General features: G+C 42.7%; 1 protein-coding gene across 1 annotated transcript; it reads left to right on the forward strand.

Moving 5' to 3' along the window:
- Positions 1-980: 980 nt before the first annotated feature.
- On the forward strand, positions 981-1,514 carry LOC133796244 (uncharacterized). The gene has a single exon (XM_062233719.1). The coding sequence runs from the start codon at positions 981-983 to the stop codon at positions 1,512-1,514; it is 534 nt and encodes a 177-aa protein (XP_062089703.1).
- Positions 1,515-14,758: the final 13,244 nt, after the last annotated feature.

Consider the following 14,758-nt stretch of genomic DNA (forward strand, 5'->3'; position numbering starts at 1 on the left):
TGATAGGTTTTATTTAGGCCCAATTAAATATGTAAAGTTTAAATTCCTCTCTTGTGGATGGTTCCACTTGTGAAGTCTCATTTGCTTTGCATTACTAGATTAGACCTAATCAGTTGAATAATGATCAATAAAACAAAGGTTTAAATTCATGTCTTTTGCGTTATGCATGGAAGTTAGGGGGGCCTTGTAGTGGGAACGACATACTGGACTGAGCCCTCCTCCATACAAACCCAAATTATTAAGGTCCATTTACATAAGCTGGACTTGATTGTATTAGGTTAATTCTAGTTGAACCTAAATTAATTGATTAGTAACACAGTAATTCTAAATATGTAAAGTGGATGTAAATGAGTATTTTAGAATTAAAAGAAATTTATACTAAGGTTTATTAATTATTTTAAATAATATAAAAAACCTAGTTTTATAAATGTTACAAGGTAAATAATAAATTAAAATAATGAGCTTTAATTTTTGAAATCCGATCTCCACCATTAATTTCACAAGGTTAGAGTTTAGTGGGGCCGCTTTGATTACGTCTCCCTACGGATGGTGTTCACTGAACTTTTAGCATGATTAAATTTTTTAGGATAGATAGTTATTGATCAAACCCTTATAGACTCATCCCTTCGGTGACTATGAGAACTAAGTCTATAATAATCGAAACTGTGGGTCTAGCTCATAAAGTTCGAAATAATTGGATTCCATGACTTTGATCGAATAAGAAGGTTATTAATAATAATTTTACACTATTATTAATTGAGATGTTTCTCTATTTAACTAAGTGAATTTGTGATTCTCGCCTACCGGGACACATGTATTCCTGGTTAGTTAAAATACCTTAGATATAATAAATATGTATTTTTTTTAGTATTTTACATATCTATGCATATTTTATATGTTTGAGCTATTTTTGAATATTTATGTGATTAAATGTTTGCTAAAAAACACATTAATTTATATTTATTGATAATTGTAGCTCTATGTTGAATCCCATTATCTCCCTTTTCTCCAAGGAACTTCTCACTGGAGAGAATTTTCCCAAATTGAAGTCAAACATAAACATTGTGTTGATCGGCGACAACTCCAAGTTTGTTATGACTGAAGTTTGTGCTGACGTCCCTGGTGATTTATCTTCAAGAGAATCAAGGGAGAAGTACGAGCGTTTGCTCACTACCAACAACAAAGACAAGGCGTACATGCTAGCTAGCATGTCGGACACACTAAGGACGAAGCTGGAGGATGTCAAAATTGCCTATGAAATCATGGAGCAGCTTCAGGAAATGTTCGGACACAAATCTAGACAAGCTCGTTTCGAGGCAAAGAAGAAGTATGCTAATGTCAGGATGGCGCCTGGAATGCATGTTCATGATCACTTCATCAAGAAGATGAACTACTTTCAAAAGGCCAAATTGCACGGAGCCACCATAGACGAGGAAACTCAAGTAGCGCTTATTCTGAATAGTCTAGTTTCCATTTTTCTTCAATTCACCACCAACTACTTACTAAAAAACTGAAGTATGGAATGACTCAACTCATGAAAGAGCTTCAAATGTTTGAAGGTATCAATGGTGGATCAAGTAAGGGACATGAGAAGAAGCCTGTTGTTGCTGCTGAGGTCACTCATGGAGAAGCTAACTTAGCTTCATCCTCGAAGAGCAAAAAGAGGAATAAGAGAAAGAATAAGAAGGGCGAGGCCACATCTACTGCAAAACCACCTGGAGGTGCTGTAAAACCAGCTGGCTCTGTCCCTGGAGCCAATTCAATCACAAATTTTATCTCTCTGTGTGGAGGTAACCCTGGCAGATCCTCTGGAAATACATCCAAAAACTCACAGACTAATCTAGTCTGTCCTGATCCCACTGGCACGACCTGAGTGGTATCCGCCACACTAGCTAAGAATCCTATGCATCCCCCCAACAATAGGTCTCTAGCTCTAAGTACAGATATCATAGGTATACGAGGTCCATGCATAGTGCCAACAAATATAAGAGGATCCTCACCCTTAGGCTAAGGTTACCATCTTCTTCTTGCAATCTATCGTTGCCACATACTTCTTTAGCCAATCCATGCCCATAATTATATCGAAGTTAGTCACAACCAACTCTATTAAGTCAACTGCCAACTCCCTGCCATCCACTGTCACTGGTAGTGATCTAACCCATCTCCTGGAAACTACCAGCTCCCCAGTGGGCAATAAGGTACCAAACCCCATAGGATAAAAGTCACAAGGTCTACACAGTCTATCAATAATCCTGCTAGCAACAAAAGAATGTGTAGCACCTAAATCAATCAAAACGATATAAAGGGTCCCAGAACTAGAAAGCTGACTTGTAACTACAAAGGGACTAGCCTCGGCCTCTGCCTGAGTCAAGGAGAACACCCGAGTTGGCGTTAGGCTATCCACCTTCCTCGGTTCTTCTTTATTTATTGGCAATCTTTCCTTAAGCGTCCCACAATCCTGCAGATGAAGCAAACTTTCGCCCGACATTCCCCAATATGGGGCTTCCTGCATCAAGTACACTCTGGGAATACTTTCCAGGTCTCACTGCCACCCTGGCGACCTATCTGTATGCCCCGTGGCCTCCTATATGGCCCTAGAGCTGAAAATGCGTCTGGAGTCTTTCTCTTTTAGTCACAAGGGTCTTTGCCCCTACCAAAGCCTGCAAATGGAGGTCCCGACCTCCTAGAATCCTTTCTGGCCACATTCTTGCACCAAATCTAGTTCTCTGTGCTCTCAGCCGTGAGCGCCTTCTCAATAACTTGTGCATAAGTAGTCACTCTTGGCATAGAAGTGATACAAACATTCCGGGCTATCATAGGTTGTAGCCCTTGGAGAAACCTCTCCCTTCTGGTCCCATCAGTGGGCATCGGATCCCCGACAAACATTGCCAATCTATCAAACTTCAAAGCATAATCGGTTACTGACATATTGCCCTGAAGTAACTTGCTGAACTCCCCGACCTTCGCAAATCTAAGTGTGTCATTGTAGTATTTCTCATTAAACAATGTTCTGAACTCTTCCCATTCCATAGTATTTACATTCTTTGTCTAGGATACCACCTCCCACCATATTCGGGCATCCTCCTAAAACATATAAGTGGCATAAACCACTCTCTCATTACCACACACCTTCATGAAATCTAAGATGGCGGCTATAATTGTCACCCACTTCTCAATATTGAATGGGTTTGAGCTACCCTCAAAAAGTGGAGGGTGATGTTTTCTAAAATTCTCACGCAGGGGTTCCCATTTGTTTCCCACTGCCTGAGGTTGTACTACAGTTGGTAATGGTGGCTATATCACTACTGGTACTGCAAGCTGTAGGTTTCTTGCTAGAACCTATTACTATTTCAAGAGGTGAATCTCATCTTCTTACCTCTATAACCTAGCTTCCATGGTAGCAAGCACCTCTTGCCAGTTCTCTGGAGTTGGTGGTAGGGTCTGGCCCTGGTCATTCTCTTCCATGGCCTGTATATCTTGGCCAACCAACCTTACTGACCTTCAAGGAAGCATACTGACAACTATCCCACTCTGCATTGCTCAATTCGGCCGTTAGGTACTATACCTCTTGCCGCCTGGCGATCCAAGACTGAACAAACAGATAGATGCAAATAAGCATATTCAAATATTTATACATGTATCACAATGATAACAAACATGTCTTTATCATTCATACAACAGTCAAGGGCAAGGCCCTATCAAAATATCTCATGTTCCCTAATAAGGCATGTAGATAAGGCATTTATATCCAATTTACGAAGTCAAAAACATAACAACATAGATAGTTACAAAACCCTGAGTCAAGCTTGTCCTTAGTGGCGAGTGTACATGCCCGACCAATCTTCAGGAACCCATAAACCTTGGCAGCTCTGATACCAATTTGTAACGTCCACTTGGTTATAATCAAGTCTCTTGTAACTTGTCCTTAAATGGTGCTAGACTTTCTAGTCAAGTCCCTTGGTTATAAACGTGTAACTAAGGTTAATGAAAAGGATTAGGGTTAAAAATCTTTGGTCAAAATGAAACGTGGACTTTTCATTTAAAAATATTTATGTTCATACATGGGACCCCAAAATAACATAAACAAATGTTTAAAAGGTCTATTTACTATTCAAAAGTTACACCCAGCCGACATAGGCAACAAAATAGGGTTTAACCCTTAGTTCCTTTGAGAAACCCTCGACCGTGGTGGTCAAGCAGCAACATATGTACATGCCGCCATTGAAGCTGTCCAACTCATGGTTGGTCCAGCTTTATCCTTGCCCTTACTTGCACCATAAAGCACTCGTGAGCCAAGGTCCAGCAAGAAAACTTCACCATCATAGCATATAATAATTCATTTAAATAAATGCATAAGTAATCAAACACAATAGACAATTCATAGGTTTTCATTAAAACTCACAACAACAGCCTAAGACGGTCAAGGTGCGTTACCAGGCACTAAGTTGACGGTCCTAACTGTAATGCCCTAAACTCCAGGGACCGTTACGGTGTGCATTTTAAACAGTGCTAAACTCACTAACTGAGTCATTTGGTCATAATCGTGTAACTAAGTATGATTAGCGGTTTAGGGATTAAAATTTTTGGTTAAGATATAACGTTTCACTAAAACATTTATTGTATACATTGGGATCCCAAAAATATAATTTAAAGGTTTATTACAACAAAATATTTACAACCAGTCGATCTAAGCGGCAAAATAGGGTTTAGTCCTAGTTCCTCTTTCAACCCTCAGCCGTGGCAGTTGAACAGCCGCATATGTACACATCGTCACCTAAGCTCTCCAACTCAAGGATGGTCCAGCTTTCTTTTGCCCTTACCTGCATCACATAGCACCCGTGAGCCGAAGCCCAGCAAGAAAAACTCAATATGCTCATGATCAGTAATAACATGTCATCAAGTCATAACATGCATGCCTAGCAAATATAGCCCTATTCAAGCATGGAAATAAGTTATGATAATGATGGGTATCTAGGATAAGGAATCCTGCCCTCCTGAATGGATGACTATCAAGTCAATCCTAATCAGATAAGTAATTTAACACTGATGGTTCTGGTAACCATGCTGGGATTATAGCCCTAAATAGAAGAGTGACAGTTGTAAAAGTCACTAAGGTGGGTTCCATTCCCATTAGCCATGTGACGATACGGTCACCTGGGCTTTACAAATAAGTGATCCTTTCTCTAGCTTAAACAAGATAGGTATTTGATGACATAGTCACCAACATAAACTTATCAAGTGACCATAGAATCACTACTGTGGGTACCGCTCCCTTAGCCATGTGACAAAATAGTCACCCAGGCCTTTGTCCCTGGCTCTGAGTAACTAGTCATAGACTAGACAAGCGCTTATAATTTTCATCGAACTTAGGGTCGGTCCAACATTAATGCTCCATATGAGTCATTCAATGCAGATTTTCATCGAACTTAGGGTCGGTCCAGCATTAATACTCCATATGAGTCATTCAATGCCGATATCGATTAGATCTAATCTTTTATTGGCTCTGCGTTCATGACGCTTATGCCGTTTCTGACTCTTAGGTCAGTAGCATGCGACCAGTGTCGATTCTGACTAGTCAATGCCATGCACAAGTAAGCAATGCTACAAGGCATATATCATATGTCAAATATCCGAATACAGGGAATTCATCATGCTCATTTAACATTTACTAGCATGATTAGGAGCATGCACAAACAGAGAGACTCAAGCTCTGAACAATCTCACATTTAACATTCACGGCATGCCCTAACCACATGTTTCTCATGAATCACATTTAACACTCGACATGCCTCAATAATAACCATGCATGTCATATACATGGTGCAGTTTTCTTACCTTTGGTTCAAGCACAGGTCACCAATAAACAAGCCATAAGCACAATCCTGATTCCAAGGCTCTAGTGATAACTTAGTCACAACCATAAACGGTGATCCAATGAGTTCAAGTTCTAAAACCCAATCCCGGAACCAAGACCTAGCCTCCGGGACATCGAATCCCACTAAACCGGGTAGTAGGAACGATCTCGAGGCCTAAGGTTTGAGTTCCCATTCTCAAAACATCATTTTGGACATAAATGGCATCAAGCGTCGTGGCCCCTAGGCCAAACAGAAACCTCCACCTGCTTCATCGAGCCTGGGCCGCGGCGCCCAAGAACAGGGTCGCGGCCCAACCACGAACCAGCCATTTTTCCCCGATTTGACCATTTTAAAACCTTCCAAAAACCTATCCAAACATCTCCAAATCCAAAAATCAAAGTTCCTAAACATCCCCATGATCTAAAACCAAAAAAACCCAAGCTTCAATTCAATCAAAAACTCATCAACACACAAAGTCCAATTCAAGCTTAAAAACTTTAAAAACTTAGAACTTAAAACTTGGATTACCTTCAATTGAGTTTCTTCCCAACTAAATCCTCCGGTTAATAAGCTTCTAATCTTTCTTAGAATCACTATGCCTCGATCCTCACTTGAATTTGAGTCCTAGAACTCAAGTTTCCTTCGAAAATGCGATCGGGAGACGATAGTGGAATTTTGAGGAAGAGAGAACTTACTGAACATTCTTTTTATTTCTTAACAGGTTACTTCAAGCTTAAGTAGCCTAAAAAAAATCCTAACGCTCGGGGTCCCGAAAACGTCTCCGGGGGCAAAATAGTCAAAACCTCCATAATTTCCCCTGATCTTACTAACTCCCAATTTATCATCAAATATTAATTCCCATTACCCAATAACCCGGTAATGCTCTAAATACCCCTTGACTCACTTCGAGTCAAGAATAAATCCCGTTGTGACTTTCCCACTAGCTTACCTCCTAGGATCGTCTCGTGTTGAGTAACCCTAGCGTAACTAAACAATAATAAAGCACTACACACATATCACATATATGCCAAATATGCCCGAAATGGCCAAAATATGAAAATCACCCAATTAATCAGAAATGGGTTCACATGCATATTTAATACACCTAAACATGCATATTATCATTAAATAGCATAATAAATCAATTATGGCCCTCCCAGCTTCCTAATCAAGGTCCTAAACCTTATGAGGAAATTTGGGGCATTACACTAACTGAGCGGGTGAGTACAACACCCTTAGGTGGCCCTGCCATGGTGGCCTGCATTCATCTTGCTTATTTTCGATCCCGGTCCCTTGCCGATTCCGGCCCTAGTCGATTCCTCGCCTTACGGATCCTGGCCCTTGCTGATTTTGGTCCTTTCCGCTCAGTCACAAACACATATAAGACATAATGGTTACAAACATTTACACATAATACTAAGTGCAGTACAAGCACAAATAATTGGGCCATACTCTGCTCTATGTGCAAAGCCTCAGATCCAAGTGCAACACATAATGAGAATGTACCTCGAGCACGATCTTGGTTCCGAGCCCCTAGTGGTAACCTAGTCACAACCACAATATGAATTCCCATCAATAACAAGCGAAGAAATACTTTCGGACCTAATCCTATCCTCCGTGACGTCGAATTCTACTAAACAGAGTAGTAGAATCGATCCCGAGCCCTTAGGTTTGAGTTTCTACCCTCAAAACCTTCCTGGGGCTCAAAAGCCCTTCAAGTGTTGCAGTCCAAGGAAAAAGATTCGTGGCCCACCCTAAGTCAGAGAGCCCAAAGGGCTCTTCTCTGAACACACGCGCCGTGGCATGCCCCTACAAGCGCCGCGACCCAAATGAAGGTTCAATACCTCCTTCTTCTTGTTCATGAGAGTCGCGGTGCCCCAAGAACAGGGCCCCGACTCGCCATGAAAACCCTATTTTCCCCTTTGTTTCTTCAAGCCAAATCCCAAAATCCTAGTGCCCAATCAACTCAACACCTCAATACCCACAAAACCCGAGTTAAACTTGGCCAAAAACCTAATCAATTCTCCAAAGTCAAATTGAGTTTTAAAAACTCGAAAACTTTACTAAAACCATAGAAATCACAGATCATTAAGGCTAGAAATCGTTACCTCTACTGCCCAAGACGATGCTAAGCTTTTCCCAAAGCAATCCCTAACCTAAGCTAGCTTCGATTCCACTGTTTCCAACCTTTTCCTTCTTAAAATTCAAGAAAACCCCTCAAGGGACATGAAGGAGAGAAAGAGTAACATGATAGAGGGATAACTGAGTGTGTTTTCATATGTTTTGTGTTGTTTACTTAGGATTCAAGTAACCTTAAGCAAATCCCGAGGCTCAGGATACAAAAAACGTCCCCGAGGGTAAAATGGTAAAAATCCCCCAAATTCCCTCCTAATCTCACTAACTCCAAATATATCCTCAAATATTCACTTCCATTACCCGATATCCCGGTAATGTACTAAATGCCCAAAATACCCCTTAACTCACCCCGAGTCGTGTATTGGTGCACAGGTGGCCCGCTAACTTGCTCCCTAGGATCGCCTCGTGCCGAGTAACCCAAGTTATATCCACATAATAATGTGATCTCACACATGTATCACATATAAGCACATACATTCCAATTACACTTGTAACAGGCCAAATTACGAAAATTTCCCTTCCAATAAGAAACATGCCCACATGAATATTTATGCATATCTAGTCATATTATAATATAACTCACGTAAACATATATTACCTAATTAAATAACATAATTTTCCATAATTTTCCATCCTGGCCTCCTAATCAAGGCCTTAAGCCTTGTTAGGTAATTTGGGGATGTTACAATTGGAGGCTCAACATCCCAATATCGCTGCCCTACAAGAGGTGGTGAATGATATGAGGAACACCCTGGCGGCCCAAGGGCTCTAGGTGGACCCCCAGGCTGAAAAATCCACCTGTGTAGCCAGTTGGTATGCCACCTGCAAAACCAGTTGATGCACCACAAGACCAGCCGGTTAGCGTGCCACCTGTGCACCAAGCTGATGTGCCTCCAACATAAACAACTCCTCCTGTGGGGGAGTAAATTAGAACTTAACCCAAGAGGAAGAGGTCAAGACAGGCTTTCGAGCCACATGACCTCTCGAAGAGGGCATAAGACCTCGATGAGGTCCGCAGAGTCTAAGAAATCTCCATGCCTGCGATGCCTGAGGAGCTCAGGGCTTACCGCCTAGGCGCGTTGTAACGGACCTTGTCCCAGGGGAGGAGAACCCTTCGCACCCCACCTCCCTCAAGGAAACCCAAGGCTTGGAGCCAACATGAGGGAAGTATCCATGAACCAAGGACAACGAATCAACATCTCGGTTAACAATGACTACATTGAACCTGACAGGAAAATAGAAGTGGGATTCCCCGAGGATGGTTGCCATGGGCGTGTGCAGCCTGACTTGCGAGATAATCTTAACGCTCGCAAGAATGAGGCTGTGCCCAAGGATCTCCATAGGAGATATCTCCAACCAGACCTATGAGACAACCCTAATGCTCGAAGGAAAGAAGCAATGCCTGATAAGGGGCATACCCAGCACACAATGCAAACAACGATCCTCTCCGCACAGAGTTGAAGAGTTTACAAAAAATAATGTTAAAGATGGTTAAGAAGCAGAGCCATGATTCAGAATTTGAGGATGGGGGTGGAGAACCATATGTCCCGCACATTATTGAAGCCCCATTATCTAGAGGCTTCAAGATGCCAGACATTACTCCCTATAATGGGACAATGGACCCGTCCGACCACCTTCCCAAGTACAACAGGTTAATGTCAGTTCACCACTTCTCCGAGGATGCAAGGAGCCATTGCTTCCCACCAACCTTGATGGGAGCAGCAGATGAATGGTTCAAAAAGCATCGGCTAGGCTCTATCAACATCTGGCACCAACTGTCTGCTGATTTCCGAAGACAGTTCATAGCTGCTCGAAAGGTTTGCTTTGAAGTTAATACCTTAGCAAATATTAAGCAAGGGCCATTGTAGACCTTTAAAGCGTACATTAAGTAATTTAAAGAAAAAGCTACAAGGACCAAAAGGGTCAATGACGGTCAACAACTCATGGCCCTACAAGCTGGTATTCGGCTAGGTTCTCCACTATGGGAGGACTTGCAAAGTCATGAATGCTACAAGCTCAATGATTTTATTCGTCGGGCCCAAGAATACATTCATTGGGAAGATGCCCAAATTGGAGCTTTCGAAGGACCAATCTCCATTCCAACTCCCACTATCCTGGCAGTTGCAATCCCTAGTTATCACTTCTCTCCATACACTCTTGCCTCGACTAGCGTGATGAGCGCTCTGCAATACCACCCCTTTGCTCCGCAGGCCGACTACAACGTAATACCCGTCAGGTATGGAGCAACTCCCACTGGATTTAGTGCTTATCAGTCTGCTTTCAGCTTTGGAATAGCTGCTCCCACCCAGTCAACAACGCTTAGCGAAGGCCAAAGCGGAAGTATGCACATAGGAAATGTCAAGGGAACTATGAAGCTCAATGAAGCTGGAGCTCCCAAGGAGAAATACGTTCCTGAATATTCTGAGTACACTTAATTAGATGATACTCGGGAGAATATTTTTACGGCTACAGAGTTGCAAGTCCACTACTGGAAGCTATAACCTATTCGAAGAGAAAGGGAGAAGAGAGATGCCAGTAAATTCTAGAAGCACCATAACGACATTGGTCACAACACCAATGAATGCTGGAAAACTTCGTGATGAGATTGAGAATATCATCAAATTTGGGAATCTTCGCCACTACCCCAAGGGTGGGACACACCCCGGACATGTCCCACAAGGAGTTCCACCCCTGAATCAGTTGGGGGCATCTCCCCAAAATCCATTCCAGGCACCACTTGCCCTACAACAGATGGCCCATGGACCTACTCCATTGAACAGGAGAGTAGGGACCATCTTAGGAAGACCCCATTTAGGGGGTACATCGAGTAGCTCATAGAAAAGATCTGCACATGCTCTCAAGCATGATGATGAGGTTTGTGTGCTAGTCCAGCTCCCAGGGAAAATTCTTTACATGATAGAACAAATAATTATCTTCTTTGAGGAGGACGCTCAAAGAGTGCATTTTCCCCACCATGATCCTTTAGTAATCGAGACCCATGTTGCAAACAAGATGGTTGCGTGGATCTTGGTGGACAACTAGAGTTTAGTGAACATCTTGTTCAAACCAGCCTTCGAGAAGATCGGGTTGATGACAACTGATATTTCCCCATGCACTTCGACCCTATACAACTTCTAAGGCAAAGGCTTAATCCCAATGGGGCAGATCATGTTGTCAATGACACCTCGTGGTGGTAGACTGCTCCTCTGCCTATAACATGGTCTTGAGGCTCCCACCCTTGGTAGAGTTTAGAGCAGACACTGTTCATAGAGACCAGAAAGAAGCCCACCAGTGCTACAACATGTCACTTAAACACCCAGCGATGGTTATTGTGGCAATAACTCCAGAGCAGCCTCCTCAAGAGGAGATGGAAGTCCAAGTTATTCTTGAGGAGAAAAAGTCCAATGAGTTGGACCCTAGGGTTGGAGATGACATGGAGATTGAGCCCGTGGAGAAGATTGAAGATGTCATCCTCAATGAAGCCATCCCAAGAAAGAAAACAAAGGTTAGGAAGAACCTCAAGGCGGAAGTTTGAGAAACCCTGATAATCTTCCTTCGTGAGAACCAATATGTATTTTCCTGTTCCCACGTAGACATGATGGGGATCGGCCTCATCATCATCAGCCACGCTTTGAACATTGACCAAAACGTTGCTCCGATGCAACAACAAAAGAGAATGTTGGACCCGACTAGATCGGAAGCTCTAAAGGTGGAGGTCAATAAGCTACTCGGGAACAGATTCATTCGAAAGGCCTAATACTCCAAGTGGTTGGCATATCTGGTGTTGGTCCCAAAGCCCAATGGGACCTTGAGAAGCTACATCGATTTCACCGACCTCAATAAGGCCTGCCCAAAATATTGCTTCTCCTTATTGAAAATTGACCAGGTGGTGGATACCACCTCTGGGTATGAGCTCCTCACATTTATGGACACCTACTTGGGGTATAATCAAATCTCCATGCAGTTTTCAAACTAAGAACACACCACCTTCCGAGCAAATAAGGGTGTTTACAGCTACAAAGTGATGCTCTTTGGCTTGAAGAATGCAGGAGCCACTTATCAAAGACTGGTGAATAAAATGTTCAAGAACCCGCTTGGTCGGAACCTGGAAGTTTACATGGATGACATGCTGGTCAAGTGTAGAAAAACACTAGAACACGTGAAAGACTTAGCAGAGGCTTTCGTGTTCCTCCGCCTGTATGGGATGAAGCTGAATCCCTAAAAGTGCACTTTTTGTGTAGCCTCCAGGAAGTTCCTCATATTTATTGTGAGCGCCAGAGGAATCGAGGTAAACCCCAAGAAGATTAGAGTGCTTATTGAGATGTCATCCCCCAAAAAGAACAAAGATGTGTAAAGCCTGACTGGTCGGATAACAACTCTCAGCTGCTTTGTATCAAAGGCCACTGACAAGTGCATTCCTTTCTTTAACATCCTCCGAGGAGGTCAGAGATTTGAATGGACGGAGGAGTGTAAGCAAGCTTTCTAACAGATCAAGATGCACATGGAAAACCCTCCAATATTATCATAGCCAATGGGCAGAGAATCTATGCTCCTCTACAGGGCTGTCTTGGAGCATGACATTATCGTGGCATTAATATGCAGCATCCAGTCTATTACGTCAGCAACAGACTCCTTGGGGGTGGAGTTTAGGTATCTGCTCATGGAGAAGCTATCCTTTTTTTTGTGACAACCTCTCGAAAGCTCAATCCCTATTTCCAAGCACACTCTATCAGAGTGCTCACCAACTAGCCCGTCACGTAGGTCCACTAAAAATTGCAATCCTCTAGAAGACTCCTGAAATGGGCAGTCGAACTTAGCCAATTCGACATAACTTATCACCTGAGGACTACCATAAGAGGTCGAGGATTGGCAGATTTTATAGAAAAGTGCACCAGAATACAAGAAGGGCTCAAGGAGGCCCAATCCATTTGGCCCATATGGAAGTTGTACGTGGATGGGTCATCCAATGAAAATGGGGTTGGAGTAGGTTTAATTTTGGTATCCTATGAGGGACACATGATTCACAACAGCCTGAGATTTGGGTTCAATGCCTCGAACAATGAAGCCGAGTAAGAAGCTCTCTAAGGGATTTGAAATCTATAGTGATTCTCAGCTGGTCGTGAACAAAGTCCTCGGAGAGTACCAAACTCAAGGAACCAAGATGGCTGCTTATCTGGTCAAGACCCAAGAAATGCTACATAAATCCAATGTAGATGTTGTAACCAAGCTAGCCACCACTAAGAATGTGGAGATGCTCAATGTGGTCCCAATTGACTACTTGGGTTCTCCAAGCATCGTAGCATCCGAGGAAGTTGACATGGTCCAACCCCAGGACAGTTAGATGACTACTATCACGAAGTACCTTGTCTTCGGAGAACTACTGCAGGACAATATAGTGGCTCGAAAGCTACTTTATCAAGCTCTTTAGTACGTGATTGTGGACATCAAACTGTATAGGTAAGGTTATTCACTGCCACTACTCTATTGTGTATCCGAGCAGGAGGTCAAGCTCATCCTCTGAGAAGTGCATGAAGGTTTCTCCAGTGACCACGCTGGGGGGAAAGCCTCACCAAATTTTTTTAAGACAAGGATACTTCTGGGCCACGATGAATAGAGATTTGATGGATTATTTCAAGAGATACGACAAATGATCTCACTCATATCACAATTCTATGGCCCTTCACAATATGGGGCATTGACTTAATAGGTTCCTTGCCCACGGAAAAGGGAGGTGTAAAGTATGTGATTGTGGCAGTTGAATACGTCACAAAGTGGGTTGAGGCCGAACCTCTCGCTACAATCACCTCTAAGAATGCGTTGGACTTCGTTGTTAAGAACATCGTTTGGCGCTACGGGCTCCCAAGGAAGATAGTCTCCTACAATGGCCTATAGTTTGACAATGAATTGTTCACTGATTTTTGTGAAAGACACGGAGTCGTAAAGAGTTTATCCTCCATAGCTCATCCTCAGGCAAACAGACAAGTGGAAGATGTCTACAAGATGATTAAAAGGCACTTTGAATATAAGGCTGGAAAATGAGAAAGACGCTTGGCCCAAGGAACTGCCTAAAGTACCATAGGGTTATCGTACCACTGCTAGGACATCCACCAGCCATTCACTGTTCTCCATGGCCTACGAGTATGAAGCCATGCTCCCAGTTGAGGCAGCCATATCCACGCATCGACAAACTACGTATGACCCGACAACCAATCACACTTTACTTCAAGAATCATTGGACTTTGTTGAAGGGCTCTGAGAAGCTGCCCAACTCGGAGTAGCTTTTTACCAGCAAAAGGTTGCCAAGTATTTCAATTCTAAAGTGAAAGATAAAAAGTTCAAGGTCAAGGACTTAGTGTTGCGAAGAGTCTTCCTGGCAACCCGAGATCTAAGTATTGGTGTGTTGGGCCCAAACTTTGAAGGCCTATACGAAGTTTAGAGCACCATATATTCCGAGACATACAAACTGCCTTGATTGAATGGGGAATTGATACCTCATGCCTGGAAAGTATTACCAGTAATGCAAGTAGTTTATGTATTTTCTAATTTTACTACTCCTTTATAGCCTAAGGGCACTTAATGAAAATCGTGTGCACAAAACACGATAGGTGAAATTCAGGAAAATTTTCTTGTATTTTTATTTCATTTATTGTTTTATTTTACTACCTGAGGATGCACTCGCTCGCAGACCTGGACAAGTGAATGTAGACCAGTCTTCGATCACTTGGGGGGCATAAGCAGAGTAGTCAACCTATGAGAATAAATGCTCG

The sequence above is a fragment of the Humulus lupulus genome, chromosome 8, assembly GCF_963169125.1.
Source record: "Humulus lupulus chromosome 8, drHumLupu1.1, whole genome shotgun sequence".
In the NCBI taxonomy this organism is placed as follows: domain Eukaryota; kingdom Viridiplantae; phylum Streptophyta; class Magnoliopsida; order Rosales; family Cannabaceae; genus Humulus; species Humulus lupulus.

Coding starts and splice junctions, on each gene's coding strand:
- LOC133796244 (XM_062233719.1), top strand. CDS start 981: ATGTTGAATCCCATTATCTCCCTTTTCTCCAAGGAACTTCTCACTGGA.